The 25200-nt window shown below is 44.8% G+C and overlaps 1 protein-coding gene across 4 annotated transcripts; it reads right to left on the minus strand.

Annotated features, from left to right (window-relative positions):
* Positions 1 to 679: 679 nt before the first annotated feature.
* On the minus strand, positions 680 to 24937 carry PRKAA2 (protein kinase AMP-activated catalytic subunit alpha 2). Of its 4 annotated transcripts, XM_087731412.1 has the most exons (10): positions 24747 to 24937; positions 18257 to 18398; positions 16128 to 16221; positions 14613 to 14757; positions 13680 to 13767; positions 10602 to 10826; positions 8678 to 9182; positions 6823 to 6949; positions 6311 to 6584; positions 680 to 2248 (listed from the first exon to the last, which is right to left on the minus strand). In XM_087731412.1, the coding sequence occupies exons 1-9, from the start codon at positions 24838 to 24840 to the stop codon at positions 6346 to 6348; spliced, it is 1659 nt and encodes a 552-aa protein (XP_087587538.1). In that variant the 5' UTR covers positions 24841 to 24937; the 3' UTR covers positions 680 to 2248; positions 6311 to 6345. The 4 variants fall into 4 exon arrangements, with proteins under 4 accessions (XP_087587538.1, XP_087587540.1, XP_087587537.1 ...); XM_087731414.1 differs by having other exon boundaries at positions 680 to 6584; positions 24772 to 24937; XM_087731411.1 differs by having other exon boundaries at positions 680 to 6584.
* Positions 24938 to 25200: the final 263 nt, after the last annotated feature.

The raw sequence follows: 25200 nt of genomic DNA on the forward strand, positions 1-25200 counted from the left end.
TGGGGTTAAACCATAACAATAGCCATGCTGGTACATCCTAAACACACCAAAACTTGAAGTAATTCTCATGTGAATTTTAAAGCCTGTTCCTTCTCAAAATGGAGATCATCATGATAACCGTTCTGATTTGCTGAATCTGAGGGAGAACTGAAATGTCTTAGAAGCCAATTCTGTACCACATAAATAGTGTAAAAGGGACACTGTGGACAGGGATGAAACCGGACCACTCACTGCAGCTGTGTGCTTTAACTGGATTTACATCCTTCTGCATCACAGGTATATGAACTAAGTCCCCAATTCCCCCCACAAGTGCCTTTCCTTCAATGAAAGGTTATTTTTGCACAGTTTTTAAAATCCTTCTCTCCATGCTTTTGCATAAGGAGTCAAGATCTGAGTCAGCACAGGTCCATCAGCTCTGCTGGATGCACATTAATACACAAGAAAACGTTGGGGCCTGGCTCCTGGCATGTATTTTGGGTTGGGGAAGCTGTTTCTGTTATTCATGTATATATTTTAATTCCCCTCCCTGCCCCTTCGCCACCCCAAGCCCTGGGAGCATCCATGGCCCCGCAGCCAGGATGTGCTGGGAGCATCTCCAGAGGGAAATTCTACCAGCCAACCCCAGCCTGCAAAAAGGGACTGTGCAATAAGTAGGTTTTAAGGATTTGTTGCTCTCATCTCTTTTCATCTCTGAGTTTATTAAAGTGCAAATGTCAACCATGGAGACAGCTATCACATGCAGTGCCGAGAAACACTTTCCACACCATAAATGGAAGGTAAAAGGCTTCGTTGTGATTATCTATCTGATACACAGTTACTTGCACAAAGGACAAAACTGAACCTAGGCTCTGTGCCCTTCCACAACAGCTAGCCCCAGAAAGTACTAAAGCAATTAATTTGAAAACAAAACCTTCGCCAGTCCATCAGTTGACAAAACAGAAAATACGAAGGATGGAGTATTTATAGAGCTCAGGATTTTTTTCTGAGCTTCATGTTAATGATATGGTTGAAGGGATGCTTATACTCAGAGCTTTTTAAAGTTCATTATCTTAACCAAAAAAATAATAAATACGTAGTATCATAAATCATAAATACTCCTTATAGTATGAACAAAAAATTGCAATGGACTAGTCCAGTTCATCTCTCTCATAAAGCTGAGGTTTGTCTGCCCAAAGATGCTGGGCCACAAACACTACAGCTGTCCTGGGATTCAGTTTTGCTTTGTGCTTTAAAATAAAAAAAAACAAATGCATTGAGGTACAAAACACGTGAATATAACATGATACAGAACACATGAACATGCTTTCAGCAACAAGAATAAATATTACCATGTCTACAGTATCTACTTCACAGCTTTGTGAGATGAGGATAAATAAACTATTTCAAAACTTGAAAAAAAAAAAAAACGTAGAGATGAGTCTTACAAATAAACTTTGATTTTTAAATTAAGGCAGCTTCAGCAGGAATTTCAAGGCTTTTGTTGGAGACAGACTTTTTTGTAACACCAAAAGTGTACTTATGCTTTGCAGCTAGAGCTCTGATTTACCATCCAGTTCTCCTAATTTTGATGACCAAAACAAGCAAAGATATGTGCATCGAATACATGTAATACTAGGTTTACTCTCTGCAAAAGCCAGTGTTTGTTAACAGGTATAATGTGTGGGAACTGTGAAAACCAGTTCATCTCTCAGGCACGGGAGTGAGGTACCTCTGAATGAATTGTTAACTCCACGTCCAAGAGGCAGACTGGAAATTCAGAATTACAGGAAGCTGTTGCTTTTTTATAAGTGAATGATGAAAAGGAATATATAAGGGAAGGGCTAAGGAAGCCAAAGCAAAGCACTAAATAGAAAGCCCATACCAAAGTAAGACCTTAAGAAAGGGGACTCCAGTAGCTACATCATATACCTGAAACAAAAACGGATCCTAAAACTTTCCAGTAAAATATTGCAGGAGCTGGAGCGGGGATTTGTTTGGCTCATCCAAATGGATGGATGTGCGATTCTTCTTCCCCCTCTCCTCTCAGCTAATAAAAGGGTGAAGCCAAATAATTGCACAACAAATGGTACTTCAAGTATTTAGAAACATGGCCTGCATGTCTCACCGGTGGGATTCTGCATAAACTGGGGGATTTGTGCACCTTGTGAAATAAAGCTGTGACTTCAGCAGTCCTAATGTACGTCGAAGGCACAATTTCATGTCCTGCGCGTAGGTCTCTCTTCCTTCCATATGGCTGCAGACAAGATGACTGATGATAAAGAGCAGTAAAATGAAAAGGAGTAGACAGAATGGTTATTTTGTTTGAACTTCATGTATTCCAATATGAATGGCATTATAATCACACACAAAAATGTATATACAACAGATGCTAACCAGTTGCTTCATTTTTTACAACACTGCCCATACCCCTGTGCTTCTACACACCTTATGAAATGCAAAATTGGACGCACACGCTGAAGATGCATTTCTGACCTGTTAAGAGAAAAAAAATCCCGCTGCCTTCGCCTGCTCAGCTCTGACTCCTGAAAATAAGACGGCCCCAAACCCTGCTGGCACCAGGGCTTCAGCCACGGAGGGTGGGAGGGCAGGATGCTTGTGGCTCCTGAGGCCTCCTCTCCTCCCTTCCCTGGATGAGACCATGCTGGGTCCGACAGGGTCAGTTAAGCTACTCCTGGGGTTTACCTAGAAAAGGGTATAAAAATATCATCCCTTTTCTTCAGGTCCTCTTGCATGCCGGGATAAGTGTGCGTGATGGCAGGCGTCCAGGGCATACACCTACCCCGCTGGGCAACAAAACTGAGGCCAATGACAGGGATGCTACCTACACTTTTTATATATATATATGTATGCATATATAATATATACATATATATATTTGCCAACTAGTATAGTACAAGCTATTTCTGAATTAACTCATCCAGGAGCTGGAGGTTAATGCTGGAGCCTAACTGAACTCAATCCTTTGCATTTTGTCTCTCTCCCCCTTGGGCTGAAGCAAAGTTTGGGTGAGTTGGTGGCTTGCAAAGCACAGCTGTCCAGTAGCTTCTGAAGAATTGCACTTGGAGTAATTCAAGTTTCTGTAGTTCAAATATGTCTACCCTGCTTTTCCTGATGCTCCTGCATGTACCAGCATAACTCAAAAAACCTGACCACAGTGTGACTGTGTTAAAAGTTAAACTTTCCCTCTGGAAAACGTAACTGGAGTTCAGCAGCTTCTTTGCAGCTGGGAACCAGAAAAGAGCTTATTTGAAGGTAAAATAAATTAAAAAAAACAAATGAATATTTCAAAATGCAGCATGGATTTGGGTAAGGCTGTAAGAGACAGTTTTATCTGACATGTTCATCGAGGAAGTACTTCCATCAGTCCTACTCACTCCATTGCCTCTGCTGACATTGAGCAGGAAAGTTGCTTCATCTCTTTGTTTCTCTCCATATGGAAAGCTGAGACACTCTATTGCCTTCTAGGCAGGACTGGCTTTGCAGATCCATACATGAGTTAATGTTTGCATGGGTCCGAGAAGATGGCAAGTGCCAGAAGGGCTTATCCTACCACCTAGAAGTCCCACCTGCCTCCAGGAAGCAAATATTTCCTCCCGAGGGCATTTGCTGTTGTTTAATACTATTAGTTCTGCTGGGTAGGAAATCCCAGAGGACAAGTGTCATTTTAAGGCAAGACATCTGTACATCTACATACTTCTGAACCACAGACTGTAACTATTGCACCAGCCTGTTATCAAGTGGGCTACGGGTGTTTCCAGGACAAGCGACTTGGCAAGATGCTCAGTTGTGAGTGATGATTGAAACAGCCTTTTACATTTCAAATACATTTCATGGCGGGGGTATGGACACTCCTAACGGTTTCCTGGATGGAAATTAATGTCTGTCCCTATGGCCACTCAGCTGCCCTCTCCTGTTCCTTTCCAAAGGGGCTTATCTCCAGCACCCAAAACCATTTAGGGCTGTTTGCTCAGCGTTTGCTTGCGTCTCAGTGCTGATCCGAAAGAGCTGGCTGCCACTCAGCTTTGGCTCTAGGGTGAGGTTTTTTGCATGCAGGAGTCTGGATTCTCCATCCTCGCCAGGTATGACCCGCTCACACGACAGCACTGGAGATGCGCATCATCCGATAGCCACCAGGCACAGCACCAAAGCCATCCTCCACCCCAGAGTATTTATTTAATAATGACAATATAATAAAAAGCTCATTATAAAACCTAGGAGCACTACAAATATTTCCAGTGTTTCTTTTAAAAACAAAATTGTTCTGCTGCCGGGTTTATAATCCAACCACTGCTGCGCTGGATTTAGTGTAGGAGAACTTAACAGCAAAACTGATTTTTTTTGGAAGCTTTCTACTTTGTGCGGCTTCTGGAAAAAATTGGAGCTGTAAAGTCACGTTAGTGAGAATCCAAGCGTAATCTGCAACAAAAGTAAGGCAATTTTGTGTTTTTTAAAAAAAGGGACTTCAAGCTGAAAATGTCCACTTAACCGCCAGTAGATGGCAAAAATATCCCATATTTGTCTTCGTTACCTAAAATGATTAGTATAAAAGGCTTAATGTGTCATTCTCTCCCTCGCTTCTCATAGAAACTTGCAGAAAGTATAAATTAAAGTGCAACTGTACAAAAACCCTAGCAAAAAACCTCGATGGTTTGTAAGAAGCTATCAAAAAGATGGATTTTTTTTTTTTTTAAAGTTGAATGACCGCATACCTGGGACCAGCAACATTGCTTAAGTTCTCCTTTGCTTTGTTTCTTAAAACAAAGCAAAACAAAAAAAAGAAAACAAGAAAAAAAAAAACCACCCAGGATTTTTTTGGCAAAGTTTTCATAAAGCATTTGTTCTTTGACTGATTAGACTATTAAGTTCCTTTGCAATCAAGTAAATGGATTAAATACCATAGTGAAGCCAAGCAGATGCCAATGCTGCCCATTAGATTAAGCCTATGTAATCAAAAATAATAATTCTTTTAAACAAAGAAGTCACACATGTTTTAGAGTTTACCCTTGAATAACAAGAATTTAACCTTAAAAATCCCCGCAGTTCGTCTTAAAAAATAAAATCTATCCTTCAGATAGCCAGTAGTAAAGAAACAGTAAAACTCTGAATTGAGATATCCCTGCCTTATCAGCGGAGTGGTGAAGGTCACAGTCCAGTGAGCAGCAGCAGGACGGGAGAGCCCTTTGGCATGAAAAGTGAGTCTCCAGCGGCGCAAAGCTGAGAGCAGGGAAGGCAGGGAAGGCAGATTTGGCAGCGATTTTAGGGTGCTGACAACGGGTGAAGGCTTCCTACGGGAAAGGTGAGAGGTAAATGCTGCGGAGCCATGCAATGCTGCTGGCTCTCACCCAGCAGTGATGTTCCCTCCTTGGCCAAAGTGCGGGTGAAGCACCAGCTTTTTGGGTGGCTCATCAGCACCCTGCCCTCCGTTGGTGGCTCATCCGAATCCTGCTTGGGATGTGGCCCCTGGAGCTGGTGGTGAGGTAGGGGAGGGTGAGTGGGTTGGAGGGGGTGATGATTAAGGGCTGGAAAAAAGGCAAACAGCCTTCACCTTTGAATGTGGTGAGCAGGTCAGTGCTGTCTGGGGCTCTCAGAAGGAGGAAATAAAGCACCTTATGGGACACTCCTCTGCAAAGACTTGACGTGTGGAAGCTTTCCCATGGCACGTTTGCAACAGGACCTTTGCACATCCCACCTTCCCTCACCCTCACATGGCAGGGGAAAAAAAACAGAGAGGAGGGATGGCATATTGCACTAGTGCAGAAGAGTCTAAGCAGCTGCTAGTTTTAGGAGGAAAGTGCTACCAGAGGCCGGCAGCCACACCAGCACCCGGGTGCGAACGCCGCAGAGCTACTTCATTACCCCACTGCTCCGTTTCATGTAGCTCCTGGTTGACCCCTCTGACCTGGCTCAGCCCATCCTGCCCTTGCTCTGCACAGCAAAGGGGATACAACATCAACCTCACTGCATGCTACCTACATTGCAGAAAGCTTGGCCATGGCTCTGTTAACTTAGGATGAACCAGGGGGGAGGTGTTTCCCAAAAACTCAGTGATACATTTGCTACTTTACAGCCATGCTAACATTTCCCATTCGGTTCACGAGGAAAAAACGGGTATTGGATACATTTCACCACGGTATAGCGAGTGAAATAAAGTTATTCCTAATTTCCTCAATGCCTTGTTAGAGGGGCACTGTTTTGGGTCTGGAATTGGCTCCGTGTCGCAGGCTATGGAGTGGTGAGGGGTGGAGGAGGAGGAACAAAGCAGAAGAAACAAGGAACGGACAAGTTGGACCAGATCCTCACAGTGCAATACCGTGTGTAGAGGGACCGGTGCCTCAGTGCCGCCTGTCAGCGAGCCAGGGCCATGATCAGGCTGGCACACATCTCAAAGAAGTCCATGGTGTGGCTCCCCAGGCGCGGCGTCACCGAGGGGATGCTGCCGACAAAGGAGCCGCTCAGAGAGCCCATCAGCGACTGGCACTCGGCAGCTGCAGCGGCATCGATGCTCAGCCTTGGGCGGTGCAAGCCGGCAGCAGAGCAGGAGCGCTGTGGCGTAGATGAGCCAGACCTCTGCTCCATCACATCATCTTGAATATAAACAACAAAAAAGAAAGAGCGGCATTAGTTAGGTTAGCATCCGCAATGCATGTTTGGTAAGGAACTAGAAACAGTAGAGGAGACAAATGGATTAAAAGGGCTTTTTCTGACTTGAAACAACTGCATAAGCATTTTGAAATGCAAAGAATGATTTAAAATTTTTCTTTAAACTTCTAAACTTGTCATTTTATGTGTTTTACATCTCGTGTCGCACCATTTCCCGCTTACCATCGATGCTTTTGAAGTCCAAGAGATAGCTGCGGTTGTCAACCTGGTAGAGCTGCAGGCTCATCTTCACGTAATTGCCCGTCACCGGATTCTTGCGGCGCACTCTGAGATGGTAGGAGTTCACCACCTGCAACAGTAAACTTGCTTTCAGGAGTAAGATTCAAGGTAGCAAGAACATTTCTTTCCTTATTTTTTTCTAACTACTAGCAAGACATCTTCTCAGAAAAACATAGTTTCTAGAAAGAGTAACGCCTATAAAATTAAGCGAACGGCTTCATATCCTATTTCCTCTTATCTTTAAAAAATGCTTCTTAGGGCTCTGATTCACCAGCTGCTAGCAGATGAAGCTGCAGTTAGCTGTCTGCCAGGCACCAAACTGATGTTTGCTCCTCCCTCACCAGCAGCAATGGCCACTCGTGGACCCGCATACGAGGACCATGCCCGTGAAACCATGGCAGGCTGGGCAGCTGGGGAGAGTAACCTCTCCCATCAGCGCAGCTAAATTCAGTGTTTGTGAATCAGCCTTGAGCTGTCTATTTTCTCTTGCCGCTTCCCACCCCACAATCTGCTGCAATGAGATCTTTTCTCTGTGCTATATTTACAAAGCAATTGCATGGATGGGAAAGCTATTTTGATGAAGAGTCACATCTGAAGTTATTCTTAGGGTGGGAAAGACTATTGTGAAACCTCCTCATACAAAATAAGCTCCACTGCCTACGTGAAGACGTTGGGCTGACTTGGTTTGTGAAGCTGTACCAGAAATACATCAGGTTTGTTCACGCTCTGTAAAACCATGCAGCTAAGAAATGTCTGGCTGGTGTAGGCATATGAATCTGGAGACAGTCCATCTCCTGGCTGGTGCAGTGAAATCAGGTTTCTGGGCACTACTTCGCTTTAAATATGTAATATTATCAAAAATAAGGAGGAGATAGGAGGCTTTGAAGAAGTGGCACAGTGACATTCACACTGTACAACCCCTGGGACCTGGAGCGAGGAGGCTATCTATCTCCTCTGGTGATGAAGATCTGGGCTGAAATTCTCCTTACCTTGCTCCCGATGCTCACACGAGGCTGCTGCGAAAGGCCATGAGTCAGGAGAGCTCACATCAGCGACTGCACCAAGATTTAGGGAATCAGGCTCAGCAGAAAATATTAACGGCTAACTTAGGGATTTATTAACTGGACTTTGAAAAAGAAATGCTGTGTAGCTCTGAAGAAATATCTGAAGTGAGTACTGTCAACTAAAATGTCATCTGGGTTTAAATCAAGCTTCAAGAAGCTGAGCCCTAAACCGGGGAAGCAGTAAGTGTCTGAAAGCACATCTCGTCCACGACCACCACTCTATCTCCATCGAGGAAAAATGCCACCACATCAATGGTACAAACTCCTGCCCCCAACGCCCCCCTGCCCCTCACCTGTGCATCTTTTAAGAAGATGCCACATCATGCCACTTCAGCACATACGACTGCTAGGACTCAAGCAGAAATAATGAGAGTTACTTTGCTCAGGAGCACTCGAGATGACCTTGCAAGGAATTAGCCACTAAAATTAGAAATGTGACCAGCTCCTCTTATCCCCACAGCTAAACGAGGCAGAATCATCTTTCCAGTCAGAGGCTTAGAGCATTCAGAAAGAAAACTCTTGTTTCACGCCATAAACACCCCAGATATTGAACCACAGCTAGCATCTTAATTCAATGTGTTTGTATTAATGAGAAAAAACAGGGACGATCGCAAGGTGTGGGCATTTATTTGGAAACAGGCGAGGCTGTAACCATACTTATTAATCTCCCTGAGCAATTCAGCTCATGAGAAAAAGACCCTTGAAAACCACCACAAAGCGACAGCACTCCCTACCTTCCACTCGAAGTCCAGCTGTTTCATAGCGCGGTACACCTCGGCCATAATGTCATAGGGTTTGCTCTGGCTTCGGATTCCCAGGTGCCACTTGGCCTTTTTGACAGTCAGGGGCTTTGGCTTCGTTGTATTGAGAGCGTCCAAAGGACATCGTGCTTTGGGGCTGTCCGCTATCAATGGTGGCATCCGCTCGGGATGTGGCTTCACCCCGGGAGGGATGTGCATGGCGCTGTCATCCATGAAGGAGCCGGTGGGGGGACTGGAGGCAAGGTAGAACTCACTGGCTTGGTTCATGATCCTCCGGTTGTCAATGACAAGGTGGTAAGCCACCGCCAGCTGGTCCTGAGGGTCACCGCTGTACAGGCTGTTCATCACCTCTGACTCCGTGCATTCAAACTTTTCACAAACTTCACGAACCGCGTCATCATCGATGACAGTGGCATCATAAGAAGGGTCCTCTGGGAACAGGTAACTGGGCAGCTCCTCCTTAAACCACTCGTGTTCCCTGAGGAAAGACAGAGAGGAGCCGCTGTGAGCTCTGTGCAAGGCAAGCTGGGGCAACCACTGCTACCAGTCCCTCGCTTGGTCTAGCTAAGACTAATCCTCAGCTGCCGATTGGGGAGCTCAAGCCAGCCCTGCACGGTCCTCCCAGTATTGCAACAGCGATGACACTTTGCAAGCATGGATGCTTGCTCCCTTGGCTTGGAAGTAAAAGACCTCAGCACTTAGGAGATGCTCATGCTTTTGGTTACTATGGGTCTGATGGAGATACAGAGCATCAAAGCTATCCAGGTACCTGATTCCCACTACTTTACAATGAAGTCAATGATAATTAAGTGGCTAAATGCCACCTGAGAGGCTTGTCTATAAGTTCTGCATAACAGCTGTAATCTTGCCCCATGTGTTGCTGCTCTAACGTGTAATTAAATCCTCTAGTCGTAAGGACTTAAGAAGTAAAAAAGGCATTTTACTTGGTTTTACCTGAAGGGTAAAATTAAGGCCATGCGTTGCAAATGCATTAAAAAACCTGAGAACTCCTGAAACTCCCAGTAACGTTTATGTACGTATATGCTTAGCACACCAGCTAGATGTGCTATTACTATAAATTTCACACCAGCTAGATGTGAAATTACTATAAATTTCATAAAATGCATATCAGGCTCCAGTTTTACAAAATGTTTCTAAAATGGCTCAGATGATGATTGTGAGAATTTTGAAGTCCTGCTACCAGCTATGAACTTTTACTGATCTCTGCAGGGACAAATATCTGCTAAGAGCCCAATTGTTCCCTTTACCTTGCACTTCCACAGTGATGCGTGCAGATAAAAGGTTCATGGGCACTGCACTCGTTGACTAAACAGGAAAACTACGCTGCATTTAAAGATGAACCATTTGCTCACATTTTAAACTATATCCAATATTTACGGATTAAGTTAGTAATTCTTGTGTTTCTTCTCCTTTTTTATTGGATAGACACTAAGTACAATGATGACCCTCTTATTCTGAACTGGTACCCAGAGGGAGGTGGTCTTGAAATAAAGTAATGAAAAATGGCTGGTGGATATTAAGTTCTTTAACTGCATGATATAGCTGGTTTTGCTAAGCACTATTAAGAGATTTTTCAGGCTATTTTATAATGCAGTAAAATAGCATTTTATATATATACATGATGTATATAAAATCATCACCCTGTTCATCATCACCCACAGCCAGCCGGCAGCACCCACCTCTCCATCAGCACAGAAGGGTGCAGGAGTGCTCCTTGAATCACGTGGGACAAAAACCAGCTGGATTACCTGACCACTCCTGTAAACCACCCTGCCCACCTGCCAGCAGGTGACCCCCAGGACAGCCACCATCCTCTGACACCGCTACACCAGAGCCCCCTGAACACAGCCAGCCCACCCCATTCCCCTGGGCTGACCTGATGTCCTTGATGGTTGCTCGCTTGAGGGGGTCAACCTGCAGCATGTGCATGAGGAGAGTGGCAACAGAGCGATTGAGGTATTCGGGGATGTAAAACACACCTCCCCGGATCTTCTTGAAGAGGGTGGGGACATGTTCATCATCGAAAGGCAGAGTGCCGCAGAGAAGGGCATAGAGGATAACGCCGCAGCTCCAGATGTCCACCTCCGGGCCAGCATACAGCCTGCACAAAGGTAAGGGCAGGAGAAAGGTGTCATCCCCCGTCCTCTTCTCCTTAGTTAGGGTGCAGGTCCCACTGGGTGAGCTGGGGACCTGCTGCCAGCTCTATCGGGGCCAGAGCTGCAGCCCAACCCCGGGCTGCTCACACAGATGCCCCAGCCAAACCTGCCTAAGCCAAAATCCCTCAGGGGCGAGGGGAAATGACATGGCAGAGCTGGTGCTGGCTGCCCATGCTCCTCTGGATGGCCGTGTACATCCCTGCCTCTGCCAGACCCTCCAAAAAGCCAAACCCCACATTTCCAAGAGCTCTGCCAGGTTGTTTGCTCATTTGCCCCAAGGGCTCAGCCAGCAATTTCTGTTCATTCAACGAGACAGATTAAACAGCAACAGATACTATATCTCTGTTTATTTTCAGTTGAAGTTTGCGTGCTGGTATGCAAGCGCTCCCGCTTCCGACAAGCTGCTAATGTGCTCCCTGGCATCACCAAGTCAGGACACCCCAAATATACAGGTTCTCCTGCTGCTTGCTTGCTCAATTTGTTTATCTCTTTTTACTACAACTGATGCTTTCTCAGAGATTTTGGGAGGCAGTGTTTACCCTCGGGCTCTAAAATCCTACCAAAATACAGAGGTTGAAATAGAAATACAGAAGTCTCTGCATGAAACCTCATCATCCTGCACTTGCTCCTCCTGAAAAGCACCACTGAAGACACACTGGTGTACAAAAAGCACCGATCATGCATGCAGTCATTCTCTGAACACCACCCAAACACTGGCTTTGCTCGTCCAAGAGTGAGACTTTCCCTGCTGAGGCCAGGGACAGCAGCAAAGTCATTTTGGAAATGGGGACAATTAGCTAGATGCCCCCTTGGTCTTGCCTCCGTGCCCGATTCCAACAGATAGGAAGCCTGACTTGTTTTGCTGATAACCACATTGCCTGACCAGTTGATTGGACTTTTAAGTGCAAATGAGATGCACTTTTATGACCTGAGTTGTCACACTCTACTGCTTTTGTGCTCTACCCAGCAAAGGTAGCAGGAGCAGGAACCAGTTCACCCCTGCCCCGCACACCCACTGGCAAGGCATTCACCCTGCTGCAGGAACAGCAGATCATGCCTCTTCCCCACAAACGCAGCTCTCGTGCACTGCTATAGCTTTGAGAAGAGGGCAGCTTGGCATATAATTCAGGGGTATAAAAATCAAGCTCACTGCTACTGTAAGCGGTACTGATGTGGGAGGGCTGCAGCAGTAGCTGGTGAAAAAGTGCAACATATAGGTTTGTTTTTGGTTTTTTTTCTTACTTTTCATGTTAGTAAGTTGTATTGCCTGTATCCTTCAAACAATCAGGCTTTGCATACTGGGACGGCAGGGACTTGGTAATCTACCATGTGCCTTGTCTCCTATATGAACTGAAAAAAAATGTACTTCTGGCCTTTATTGAAAAGGCCATGTAAATAATACTAATTTTTTTTTTTTTAATCACAGTAGAGTTTCTGGCTTTGTCTCCCTCTTGACAATGAAGATTTACTTGCTTTCGCACGTAGAGCTGTAGTCACAACAGGGTTTTTGGATGCTGATCTAATTCCTAGGATACTCTGCCAACACTTGCACTGGTGTAAACAGGGATAAAATAATCATAATCACAGCTAAGACACTTTGAACAAAATATTGTATTTAAAAGCTACAGTTATAGGCAAAAATATGTTGGATTAGGGAAACTAATGCTCATGTAAAGGGTGATTCAAAAATATGGGGCAGCTAATGTGGAGATGGGCAGTTTGAAGGACCATACAGAGGAGTAAAAATTTGAAAATCTGTATTTGCAATCCTTGTTATGCTATTATAGAGAGAGTTAGGGAAGTAAGTACGTTCTAGGTAACTTAGGTTCTTGACAGCAAAATATAGGAGGTAACATTTCTTTATCAACATGGCAAAGTCCAATTCAACCTTGCAGAGTGCGTTCAACATAGAATCATAGAATGGTTTGGGTTGGAAGGGACCTTAAAGATCATCTAGTTCCAACTCCCCTGCCATGCGCAGGGACACCTTCCACTAGACCAGGTTGCTCAAAGGCCCATCCAGCCTGGCCTTGAACACTTCCAGGGATGGGGCATCCACAACTTCTCTGGGCAACATGCTCCAGTGCCTCACCACCCTCACAGTGAAGAATTTCTTCCTATCTAATCTAAATCTACCCTCTTTCAGTTTAAAGCCATTAGCCCTTGTCCAATCACTACATGCCCTCATAAAACATGCCATGTGTTGTACAGATGTTGCACACTGAGAGATGCAACCACACTGGAGGTTTGTCAATTCATTTCATCAATTCAAAAAAAAGTTATGATGGTTGAACCTACTGTCACAAAAAAACCCCTAGCTTAAGGAAGGAGAAGACAAGTACTTTCAATACAAGAGTTCAACAGTGTAGGGAAGTGATTAAAGATCTTCCTGATTCTTCCTGAATGGTTTTCCTTATTAACAATGTGTTGTATTATATTATAGGTGGGCAGGAGAGAAGAGGGTGGCCTGGAAAAGCCTTTCCATCTGAAACCTCAGTATTTGCATCCAAAGAGTAATTTTCACTCTCTTTAATTAGCAATATAAACTGTCAACATCTGCTATTAACAATTCCTCCAAAGTAAACATCTTTAGCAAAACATGGTTTGCTATTACAGCTATTGAGAAATGTAATAACCAAGAAAACTCAGATTTTTGCCAGTAGATTCACCCAAACATAAAATATAGGCTGGAAGGTTTCAGCTGCTTTTACTAGATGTGCAAAGCTGTTTCCAGTCCCAAGAACAAACTGAAAGACCATGTGCTTACATAGGCTCTGATTAGAAGTGGAATGTCCTACCTTCCAGAGATGACTTCAGGGGCTGCATAATTTGGGGAACCACAGCTGGTGCGTAGAAATTCGCCATCTGACATCATGTTGGACAAGCCTAAAAACAAGATGTTTACTACATATTGATGTTTGATGTGAAGGTCCAGTCACAGGGGACTTCATGTCGCACACAGGAGAGGTATAGCAAGTGCGGGGGGAAATTTGAAGGGGAACTGTTGACATAATTTAGATACTCATTTGAGCTGATTTGCAATTTTTTTTTTTTTTTCCCCACATCCAACCAAGGAATATTCACTCCAGGCTAATTTTGCTTCTCTAAGCTGCAAATTCCAGAGTTTTCTTTCTTTAGCACAGAGGAAAAGAGACATAATTCATCCCAGAGCACTTACTTTATATGGGAATTGTGTGGGGTTGTGAAATTTGTAAGTCTTCAAAAGGATTTATCACTACTAGAAAAGAGTCACCAGGGCTGAGCCAGTAGCCCAGCTATTTCAATGGATTTCTATTGGTAATGCCACTTAAAGACTCCTGTTACTGCTCATTTGTAAAATGAAGTGAGGCCAAGAGCACATGGCCAAACGTATGGAGAACACACATGAAAATGAACACACGCAGCCAGCTCACCCTGGAATTAATTGCATTGAGTCTGTCTTAAACATAAATTAGCTAAATCTTTATATTAGGTCATTATACTAAAACATAACAAAGATTTGCAAATTACTTTGCTGCTCCATTCTCAATGCCAGTACAGAAGCAGCCTACAATAAGTAATCCCTGCTTTTGCAAAAAGGCTGGTGTTTATAACTGTGGGCTTTTCAGGTAAAGCAACTGCTAGTGGTTAGGAAAACAGGCTCTGGGTTTTGTAAGGCATGCTACACGGACACGCTCCAGCAAGCGCCTCGGAGCTGGCTGCATTTCTGGAATGCTGCTGGGGTCACATACCAAAATCAGCTATCTTTGCATTCATGTGTGCATCCAGCAGCACGTTCTCTGGTTTCAGGTCTCGGTGGACAACCATGTGTCTGTGGCAGTAATCCACCGCGGAGAGAATCTGCTGGAAAAGGCGTCGAGCTTCTGCCTCTTCAACCTATGGATGCAAGGCGAAATAGTCCTGAAGGTTGGTCTACGTGCAGAGTTGGCAAGGGAAGGTTTGACTTAGCAAGGAGCCAAAACGTTCCAGGGTGCAGACAGAAAATCACAGCATGCTTGTGACCAGAAGTAGCAAATAAAGCAGATTTCCCCCCTTGCATTTTATAATGTGCTAGTGTTTGCAAATGATATAGCCCACGGATGAAATTAGAAACCTAAATTTAGCTGCGCTATCAAGAACTTATTGGTAGCACCTATGAGGCAATGGCCTGCTGTCCCAATGGGACCAGTTCTGCTATACAGGACATACAGATCGGGGCTGGACAAAACACCAGAGAGAATGCTGAAAGGAGCAATTCCTCATAGACAGATGGCTTTGGAAAAAAAAGCTAAAGGTGGAATATTGTGATGATTTTAATTGGCTATATAGCTATATTAGCTATAAAGTTGTATGAGCTATATTAGAGAAATTATCTTTAAAAGGATGAGGAGACTGATTATTTTTACTGATGACTTCCTACAGTTTCTGAATGCAAAAGTTCAGAAAGGATCCAAATTAGTCACTGAAAAGATCCAGATGGGCAAAATGTGCTGGAAATCAGATCTGTACATAGAATAGTAAATGGAGTCAGCTCCATCGACCAGTGCACTAATCTAAACCAATTTATTGTAAATGTATTGATTTTTGTAGTACAGAGAGGAAACGTATGATGGGCTGATCCTTCACTTGAAGCCTTATTCTGGATGTCCACTTCAGCCTGTTTTTATCTCCTTGCCCTGCAATTCCTCCCTGCCTACAAGGATGTCCACAGGGCAGACGCTAGTGATTTTCTTTGTAACCATAGTATCATATTTCATGGGCTCAACCTATGCCTCAGGTGATTTATACCCAGCAGGATTACTGGCATTTGAAAATGTTGTTCAGATAAGCCACATCCTTAAAAAGTCTTCAAAAAACCTTACATGGAGCCAAGGGGGAGGCAAATGACTGCGACGGAGACCACACCAAGTGTTCTTCCCCTCTGGTGCCCTGCACACACGTAAATCTGCTGCTGAACCGTGGGGGTTTTGACAGGCAACCCATAGCTAAAAATTACAAAAATATGCTAGTTTTCCAAATATTTGTACTAAGCAACACGTTGCCTTGGATATTTTGGTTTGCATATCTAAATACATCACAGAACGTTGCAAAAAATCGCATGCAACTTTTGTGCAAGCCAGGTACGAGACGCTCTAGATGGGACTGCCGTGAAGCAACTTCTATTTTGGGCCTTAACTTTAACCGCATTCCCTTTAGCAGTTGTTTTGCTTCTGAACACCATCCTCTTCCCACACAAGTCTTTGGGCTGACACAGTACTGGCACTTACACGTCCATGCTTACAGATGTAATCAAATAATTCACCGCCAGATACGTATTCCATGACCATGAAGAAGTCCGTCGGTGTGCTGATGACCTGGTACCTTCAAAAACACAAGTGGATTTAGAAAAAAAATAATTAAGAAGAAGAGGGAAAGGCTTTTAAACAGATTATTAGTTTCATATCAACCCTTAAAATAAATATTTGTTTGGATCTTGCATTTATAATTGCTTTCTGCAAAGCCATCTCTTATTTCAAGTATAATCTTTCACTTGTGTATGAAAGGATCTCTTTTATAGACCTATGGTTTTTCTTCAAGCTTTGAAATAATCCTCTGAAATCTCTGCCAGACAATCCCATCCCATTTAGGACTGTCCTGACTTTCAAATTTCCATTTTGGCTAAGATCTGCAAGAAGAGGTTTAGAAGTGAAGGCTTTGTGAGCTGGGGGCAGGGAGGGGGTATATTTGGTTTCCCTCATATCAAGGATAAAGGAGATAAAGAAGAACTCTAGACACTAGAGGGAGCTTCTTTTGGAAAGGTATAGAAACAAAGATGAGCACCCCAAAAGATCACAGCTATTTTTCAAATATTAAATCCCTCTGTATCCTAGAATGGAGAAAAAGAAAAAAAAGAGTATCACCCTTGACTCACAAATTTATTCTCCATTTTCATTCAAAATGATCCCTGAGCACGGCAAAGGCATTTCAGTGTCCCAGCTGGTACAAACGGCCAGTGATCAACTGAGGACAATGAAGCTACAGGAATTCATAGCAGTACCAGCTGAGACCCCCCTCTGTTTTATTTCAGACATGTTGTTGTTTGCCTTTTTTATTTACAGCTGAATTTCTGTGGGTTGTAGTTTGAAACAAACAGATTTCAAACAATTTTCAGAGATCAGCAAGTGAACGGGTGATAGTCCCATAAAAATCAACAGGATCAACTTAATTTTTCTGAAGTGCTTTGGAGGCAGACATCTAAGTTATTGTTAAGTGCCCCACTATTTCTTTTACGTATATGTAAAAAGCTATTGAAAGAGGAGGTTTATGTACTGTCGTCTCCTCCTCACCTCTTTTCTTTATCATTGTATTTCATGATTGCAGTACGCACCATAGAACATGGATATTGTTAAACTGGGTTAAATTTTAGGCAACTGTGTGAACAGGACTTAAGTTGCAGGACGCTGGATGCACAGCTGAGGGCTCTTGCTGGCTTTTTTGTGAAATAATACCAATCTGTTCTCCAATAAATCCATGGAACTGTGAAGTTACTCTAAAGTCAACAGTTGCTGCATGGTTAGTTATTTAACTGTAGAGAGAATTTGTTTTCCCTTGCCTCTAAGTCCCAGGTATTTGCTATATCTCATGCCAGTTTTAAGGCTGACCTAAATGTCAACTTATCCTTGCAGTTACCATTCAACGCTTTCTTTTATAGAAATGCCAAAGATATTATCGAGTGCCTCATTAATGTGGACTGGCTGCACAAACTGGGGATTGAGAAGGAATCCCAGAGGCTGGAGTGCAGGTGCTGATTTACAACTTAAATTCAGGTTCATCAGAGTGGCAACTTTGAAAACTTATGTCTGAATAATAAATTTTAAAAAAATGTTCCTTTAAGCTCTGGATAATCAGGCCATTAAAACGTAAATCCGATTGACTTCAGGCCAAGGCTTCACTCTGTGAGCCTGACCGTGCTACAATTCCTGAGGCACAATTTTCAGCAGCTTCAAGTCTGGAGACACAAGGCCAAAAAAGGGTCATCACAAAAACTCCTAATAGCATCCCAGTGCAGGAAAACCCAGACTCTCTCTACGCACCTTTATAACAGCCTCTGCATGGAAGAGAGGGCAGCTTGGACAGGTTTAGCTGAGCAAAACTTGATGCAGGGACATCAGTCTGTTGGCTGTTACAGAAACCCAGACTCCCAATGGAAGAAACATCCTCCACCATTTCATGTATCAACTCCGTAAGTTAGTGGGAGACTCTCAAAAAGCAGTGTTTGCTCTAACATGCAAAAACTTGACCACGCACATAACATTTTTTACTACTCCAAGCCATCTCCTGAAACCCTTTCAACTGTGTATATGAAGTCTTTGCAGATGGAGGAGTAAGCTGAACACATAGCAGAAACTGTACTTACAGTTTGATAATATGAGGGTGCCGGAAGAGCTTAAGGTTTTGAATTTCTCGTTTGATCTTCCCAACCACATCCAGGCTGCGTATTTTCTGTCTGTTGAGTATTTTTACTGCTACTTTGTGCCCCGTCAGCTGGTGTTCGCCAACTATTAGAAAGCATTGCAAAGTCACTAAACAGTGTAGCAAGATTCATACAAGCAATTTAGAACACTGTGATTTATAAGCAAAAAGCAATGCTTGAAGGGAAAAAAAACAAAAGATGAGGGGGTGAAATATTTTAGACTTGGTATTTGTCTCTTCACTTTATTGTTTTCCCCATAGATACATGGAAGACAGAAGAGAGGGGACTTATCTGCAAAAAACACTCAAGTAAATAAAACAGAGTGAGTTATTGGAGGAGGTCATATCCAAAGCCAATTTGCAAGGATTTATAGCATGTAAAAGCTAGATCAATCAGAAACAGATATATTTCAATGGCAGAGGAGAATCTCCACCGTAACACACTGGTTGATTAAATCCCTAATAAACCCAGTCTTAAAACTAGACCATCACACTTCTTTTAAAAAAATTATACAGGGATTTTCCCTGCCCAAAATAGGACTGTGGGATTTGCATTACTAAAATGAATTCCTATTTATACTTTCTCAAGCGTGCTTCTTGGTTTGATGACAAGCTGCAGGAACACTGCTCTACTGCAAGACCAAATTCTGGGTTTAGAAAAGATACAAACTTCAGTATGGGTTTTTATAATACGCGCTTAGTGCATTGAGATGCTGATGCTTATCTCCTGTGTACAGGGACAAACAGTAACCACAAACTGGGATTAGCACCACTGTCACTGGGGTAATTGCACTAACAACAATAATGTGAAACGAATTCAGCATTTGATCCATTTGCTATCAATAAACAGACTATACAAAAAATAAAAAGCTCCTAGGAAGCAAGATTTATATTGAAGTCAACAGCAGAAACTGCTTGAAAACTGTCAATTGGATGTTTATATCTAAAAGGGTTCTCTGGCCATGAGCTACCCCTTCTCAGTATTTTCTGATGTGATATTAAAAATGGTGACATATGGATGGTTTTCTAAAGACTGCACAGAAAACTTGCTTACAGTAAATATCTGTGCTCTATAATTATGAACATTACCCTTCCAGTAATAACATAGAGTGCAAGGAGTTAATAATTATGAGCAAACCTTGTTATTACATTATTAGACGCCGTAATTTTGGAGGCTTTAATGAGCTGATCAGAAGCAAACGGCATAAGCAGACAGCATGAGAAGGGCAGGGGGGCAGCGCCGGCATGGCTCAGGGCACACGAGGTCACTATTATTAGCCACCAGATAAGACCTGCCAGAGATTCTTTCCTCAATAAGAGCATCCTAAAAATAAAACACTTTACTGCCCTTGAAAATTAAAGCACTACTTTGCATGTCCATTTTATTCCTTGCAATACTTAAAACTACTAGACGAAATGAAAATAAACTAAGCTTTGCAGTATATTTAGGGATTAGCTGAGGGCTGGAGGAGGCAGATAATTCCTCTTGTGCGATGCAAGGAGAGCGCTGTAAATAGTCCGAGGAGGCATTTTCCCTGGTGCATCCTTGGGGAGAGAAGAGCAGGGCAGCGTTGGGCCTGCCCCATGCTGGGGAGGCTCTACTGGAGCAAGACTCTGCAAAGCAGTGCATGTGCAAGGGATGCAAAAGCATGGTCGAGCTTTACTGGGGCTTGTGAGGGGGCTGGGGTACAGCCTCTCTGGTCACTGCAAGGAATTGTCCCCAAGTTGTGCCAATAGTAGTCTTATAAAGGGCACTGATCTCTCTTTGCCAAGGTTGTCGTGGTATATGTGTGGCATATGTTACACCGAGGTGGCTGAGGAAGGGGTGACAGAGGAGTAAGAACTTCAGCAGACATCTTTGAGATCAGGTCTTTTACCAGCAGCATTTGATTTGGTCAACAATGGCACTGCGATACCTCTGCTCTCTCTTTCCTGGGAGCATGAGAAGCTGTACTTTGGAAACTGCCCTTGATTTATTCAGCTCCATTAAAGAATTACAATGCACTAAGCCATTAGTTGGGAAACTGAGGAACAGCAAAGCAAAATGGTTTATCACTGAACTGGGAAGAAAACCCTGATTTCTGCCATCCTTCGTTTCAAGACAAACCCTTTCTGGCTTTACCCCAGTACGTGCTTTGAAAAATGTTTATTATACATTTGGAAAAAAAAAATAGCCATGCCTGGAATGAAAAATTATTGTTTTTAATACCATTGCCGAATAGTTCATCTCCTTTCCATCCATGAGAAACAATGTGTAACTCTGCAAAAGGTTTGCTAGCTCAAACACATTAATAATTAAAAATAAACAGTCTATTTTGTAATCCATCTTTTGCTTACAGTAAGCATTAGATACAGAGATATTATTGTTTCAGTCCCCAGTGGCTTGTTAAGCCTACTCGAACGCCTTGAGAGATAGAGACAAAGAGAGAATATAATTTGCTATGTGGTGGGAGCCTTTTAAGCCTTTCAGGTCTCTCCGGCTGCAGATGCAGGAATTTTGACATGGGGCAGTAAGGACAACCTTCCCCCTGTTCACAGAGTCGCTGTCTCTGACCCCATGTGCTGGAGCATGTTGGTGGGATGATCCAGCCCCAGGATGAGGAGCAGTGGCAGGTCCCATGCCTCCCACAGGCATGGAAGGGGATGCTTATGCACCTTGTCTCTAATGGGTTTGTCCTCTCCTCTCCCCAAGGATGGGCAATCGTGGTCTCAAGCGGTGGTGAGGAAGCCTTCTCCTTCCCTCTCACTACCTCCTTGGATCAAAAGCGCAGAGGAAGAAGGGAGGGCTGAGTGGCAGTATTAGAAAGGGGATTTGAGTATATGTCTTGTCTTTCAGTGACAAATACTCAGATGAGCTCCACCACAGCTTAAAACCAGCAACCAGGGCTCTGTTGGGGCGAGCAGAGGAGACTGACTCGACACTGAGATGAGGAGCAGCATTGCACAAAACACCCCAGCCATGAGGGTTAGGTGGTAACGCTGACCCTAAACTCCAAAAAACGGCACCAAACGGGACATGGTGTGAGTGTCCTTAGCTGCTACCCCATCTGCTTGCATGTGTGACTGCCTGGGCATGAGAATGCTTCAGCATCAGATGCTATTAAGGAAAGAAGAGAGGAGATATAATAGAATTAGTTTCTGAAACAGGACCCTTCTAATTTAGTTATTTTTATAAGAGAAAAAATAAGGAGGAATAGTGTTTATCCTACCATAAGCTGAGATAATCATTAAAACCCCTTGACGGCATGTTTTTTTACAGCAGGTACTAACAAAGCCTACCTCTGGGTGCATGTTTGATGCAGCTCAGGTAGCACAAGCAGTTAACATTTTTGCAAATGCTTCAGGAGAATGTAAAAGTTTAGGGAGGGGTGAGAAAACTCTTTTCGTATCAGCTGTGCCAGCCCTTATCTTAGCCCAAAGTTACAAATGAAATCCATCCAAAGCATATATTTAGCAACGCTGTATTAATTCTGCCCCAGTGCCACTTGTTCATATGTTACATCATCCTTTCTTTCCCTTTCCTTCATCTATTCAGTCTCCTCTAGTTTATCTTCCCTCCAATGCAAGGTTTGTCCTTCAGCGGCAATGCTACAGTGCCTGGGAAAACGGGATCTAACCCCAACTCGAGCCCATGGAGATGCCATCATAACCAACATAAACATAACCCAAGCACTGCCGGTCCTTGAGGGACCACAAATTGATCATCTTGGTGGCCAACAAGCGTTGGATAAGAAACCACCAAGTGGCCACCAGGGATGTCGTGTGTGGCACCACATGGAAAAATATTTGTGTTATTCTGCTGGATTTTGATTTAAGCTCTCCAAGCTGCAACCACCATGAACCTTGTTGTGCGAGGGCTGCGGTCGCAGGAGAACTCTTTGGGGACCCGCAAGGTGGGATGTGCCCAGGACAAACATAGCAGCAATTTGTCTAATCTGTTCTTACCAACCACCAGTGGAGGAGATGCCACCTCCTTCCTTCATTGCTTCACTAAACTCAAAATCCAAGATCATTTCCACAGTTCTATTTTCTGCAGATTAATCTTATCTTTGACCTGGAGGACACAGAAAATAACTATCACCAGCTCTCCCTGTATTTGGCAAAATCCTGTGTAGTAATGTTGACCCTTGGCATGAGACCTCCTATCCATCTACCACATTCACATCCACCATGTTAACTCCTGCCACGTTCCTCTCTTGTAAAAAGGTGCTGCATTTTAATCACCATTTCCAGCTGGAATTTCAGTATTATCACCAAAATCCTGCTCTCATCTCCCAACCTATTTGCTCCCCTCCATGCCTTGTACAGTCTTGCTATAAGCAAGATCAAGGAACTGAATGGCCTTAAAACTAACCATCTCTTGCAGCGTTTAGCTAGTTTTTAGGTGGATCAGTTCACTGATGACCCAGGCAGTGCTGAGCCAGAACAAACATCCCAACAGGTCGGCAGGGACTTTTTCTGTCATATCTCTGGTTTCTGATGGCTCAAAGTGACTGTTCAGCTCCAGCCACAAATCCAAGCTCTGGTTAGTACCCCATCATCACTAAATCCTTCCCTTTCATTACCATTTTTTTATTTCCTTAATAATTGTAATCCTTAAAATTTGTAATTTATGATTTCTTTGAGGAGTAAGGCACAAAAAAGTGCCTCTTACAAGGTCTTGTGCAAAGCAGAGTCTGAAAAAAACACATCAGCAACAAGAAATGTCACTGATGGCACTGGCCTTCTTAGTGAAAAAGCAATTATTATACACAACATATAGAAAGCCTGAACCAATCAGGCCAAAATCTTTTCACTTCTGTCATGTTTCTTGCTAAATAGGGTGAATACAGGCTTTTCTAATGCTCATTTGATTAAAATACTATAATGCTGTCTAAATAGGAGATCTAGTTTCTTCATGTCAGTTTCCAAGTTCAAGTCGAAATTTCACCTGTCAGTTGTAGGCAAAATGTTAAGGGAAAAAAATATATAAAGGGTACTACTTACCCATAAAGGATTTTGAGCTAGGAAATCTTTCATGTTATTTTTAATGTTTCTTTGGAGACTGTCAGGTTTTACCAAAGTCAGGTCATATGTGGGGTGGGGGGTATTTGTGCTCACTACTCCTGGTAGGTAGTTAAGGAAAAAAGGCTATTGTTGGCAGGCTTAATTTGGTCCACAAGAAAAAAAATTACCTTTGGAGCACTTTTTGAGGTCTGCTGATATATGCGAGTGATTTAAATGGTCCTTACTGTTAGAAGTATTTATTCAGATAATTCTTTACTCAGTAAATTTGTGGTTTGGGATTAAACACAGCAATATATTCTTAGGGGCCTGATTAATGGTCACAGGTGGATTTAGCTCCAGTGGTTGCGGTGGTTTCTTTCCCCTGCTGTCAATTTTAGTTTATTTTAAAACTCCAGTCGCTGAGCATGGGCACATCACCCCTTTGACCAGCCACAGCACTGCGGGTAACCTCCCGGAGGGGCAGGGACACACTGAGCGGGACAGCTGCTCTGCTGGCTTCAGCTGAACCTATTTCCAACCAAGAATCACAGCTATCCATTTTGCTTAGACAATAAATTTTGTTGTGTGTGTTTTTTTTTTAAATGTCTTGATTAAAAAATAAAATTTGCATATAATGGCAGAAATCACAGGAAAAGGAAAGACAAATATTCGGAAATCTGACAGTCAGGTAAAGCAAAGCTGGTGCCTTGAAAACGCCAGTTGACTACTCCGGCATGAATGACAGAGGAATCCCTGTGTATAGCCCAAGCCTGAGCCGACCCCTCCATCCCTGCCTGCTGCAGGTCTCAGCCCCCCGGGAGCCGCTTCCCAGGCCGCCGGGAAGGCTGCTCTGCTCCCCAGGGCGATGTACAGAGGGGCAGCGGAAAAAAACCCCTTTTGCTCCCGGTTCTTCACTCTAGGAAGCACTTGCCATCCCTCTAGGAAGGAAGGGGCAGCAGGGACCACGGCCCCGGCACAGAGGGGGAAGGATGCCTGGTTTGCTGTCCAGCCTTCCCGCCACCTTCCTCCTAGTTCGGGAGGAAAGTTTTGGTGGGTCCTGCTCGGAGCACCGGCGCCGTGGGCTGCAGCAGGCAACGGCACCACGCCGCCCTGCTACCGAAAGGCGAGGTCTGCATCTCCCACCAGCTACCCGCGACCCCCCTCAGCCCTGTCCCCCGCCAACCCCGAGAAGGGGGCGCCTCCCACCCCGTCCCCACCGGGGAGGCGCCGGGCTCCGCCAGCCGAGCACCGCCCGCCCCCCGCGGCGCCCCGCCGGACCCCGCCGCCCCCCGGGGATGCTGCGCGGCCGCCCCGCGGCGGGGGAGCCGCCGAGCGGAGGCGATGCCCGGCGCGGAGGCCCGCGTTAGCGGGCGGGGGGGTGGGGGGAAGGCGGCGGGGGGGCGCAGCCCGGCGAGCCCGGCCCCCTCCCCGCGGCCGCGGTACTCAGCTCTTGACTTTGCCGAAGGTGCCGACCCCCAGCGTGTCTCCCAGCACGTAGTGGCCGATCTTCACCCGCCCGTCGTGCTTCTGCTTCTCGGCCATGTTCGCCCCCCGCCGACGGACCACAATGCACAGGGCCGGCCCGGCTCGGCGCGGCTCGGCGGGCGGGAGCGGCGGCGGCGGCAGCGGCGGGGCGTGCGCGGCGGGGCGCGGCGGGCCGGGCCGGGCCGGGCCGCGCCGCGTGCGCGGGAGGCGGCTTGCGCGGCCGCGAGGGCGGGGAGGGGCGCGCCCGCCGCGGATGCCAGGTGGGGAGGGGTGCGTGTGTGGGAGAGACCTCCTTGGGGTGCACCTGCCTGGGGGTGACACTCCTCTAGGGCGGCATCTGCCTGGGGGTGACACCCTCCTCGGGGCGTGCCCTTCTGCTGGTGCACCCTGTGGGGTTTGAACACTCCTTGGGGTGCA

This window comes from Nipponia nippon, unplaced genomic scaffold (genome assembly GCF_047370975.1).
Source record: "Nipponia nippon isolate SJK-2023a ecotype South Korea unplaced genomic scaffold, ASM4737097v1 scaffold_5, whole genome shotgun sequence".
Lineage (NCBI taxonomy): Eukaryota > Metazoa > Chordata > Aves > Pelecaniformes > Threskiornithidae > Nipponia > Nipponia nippon.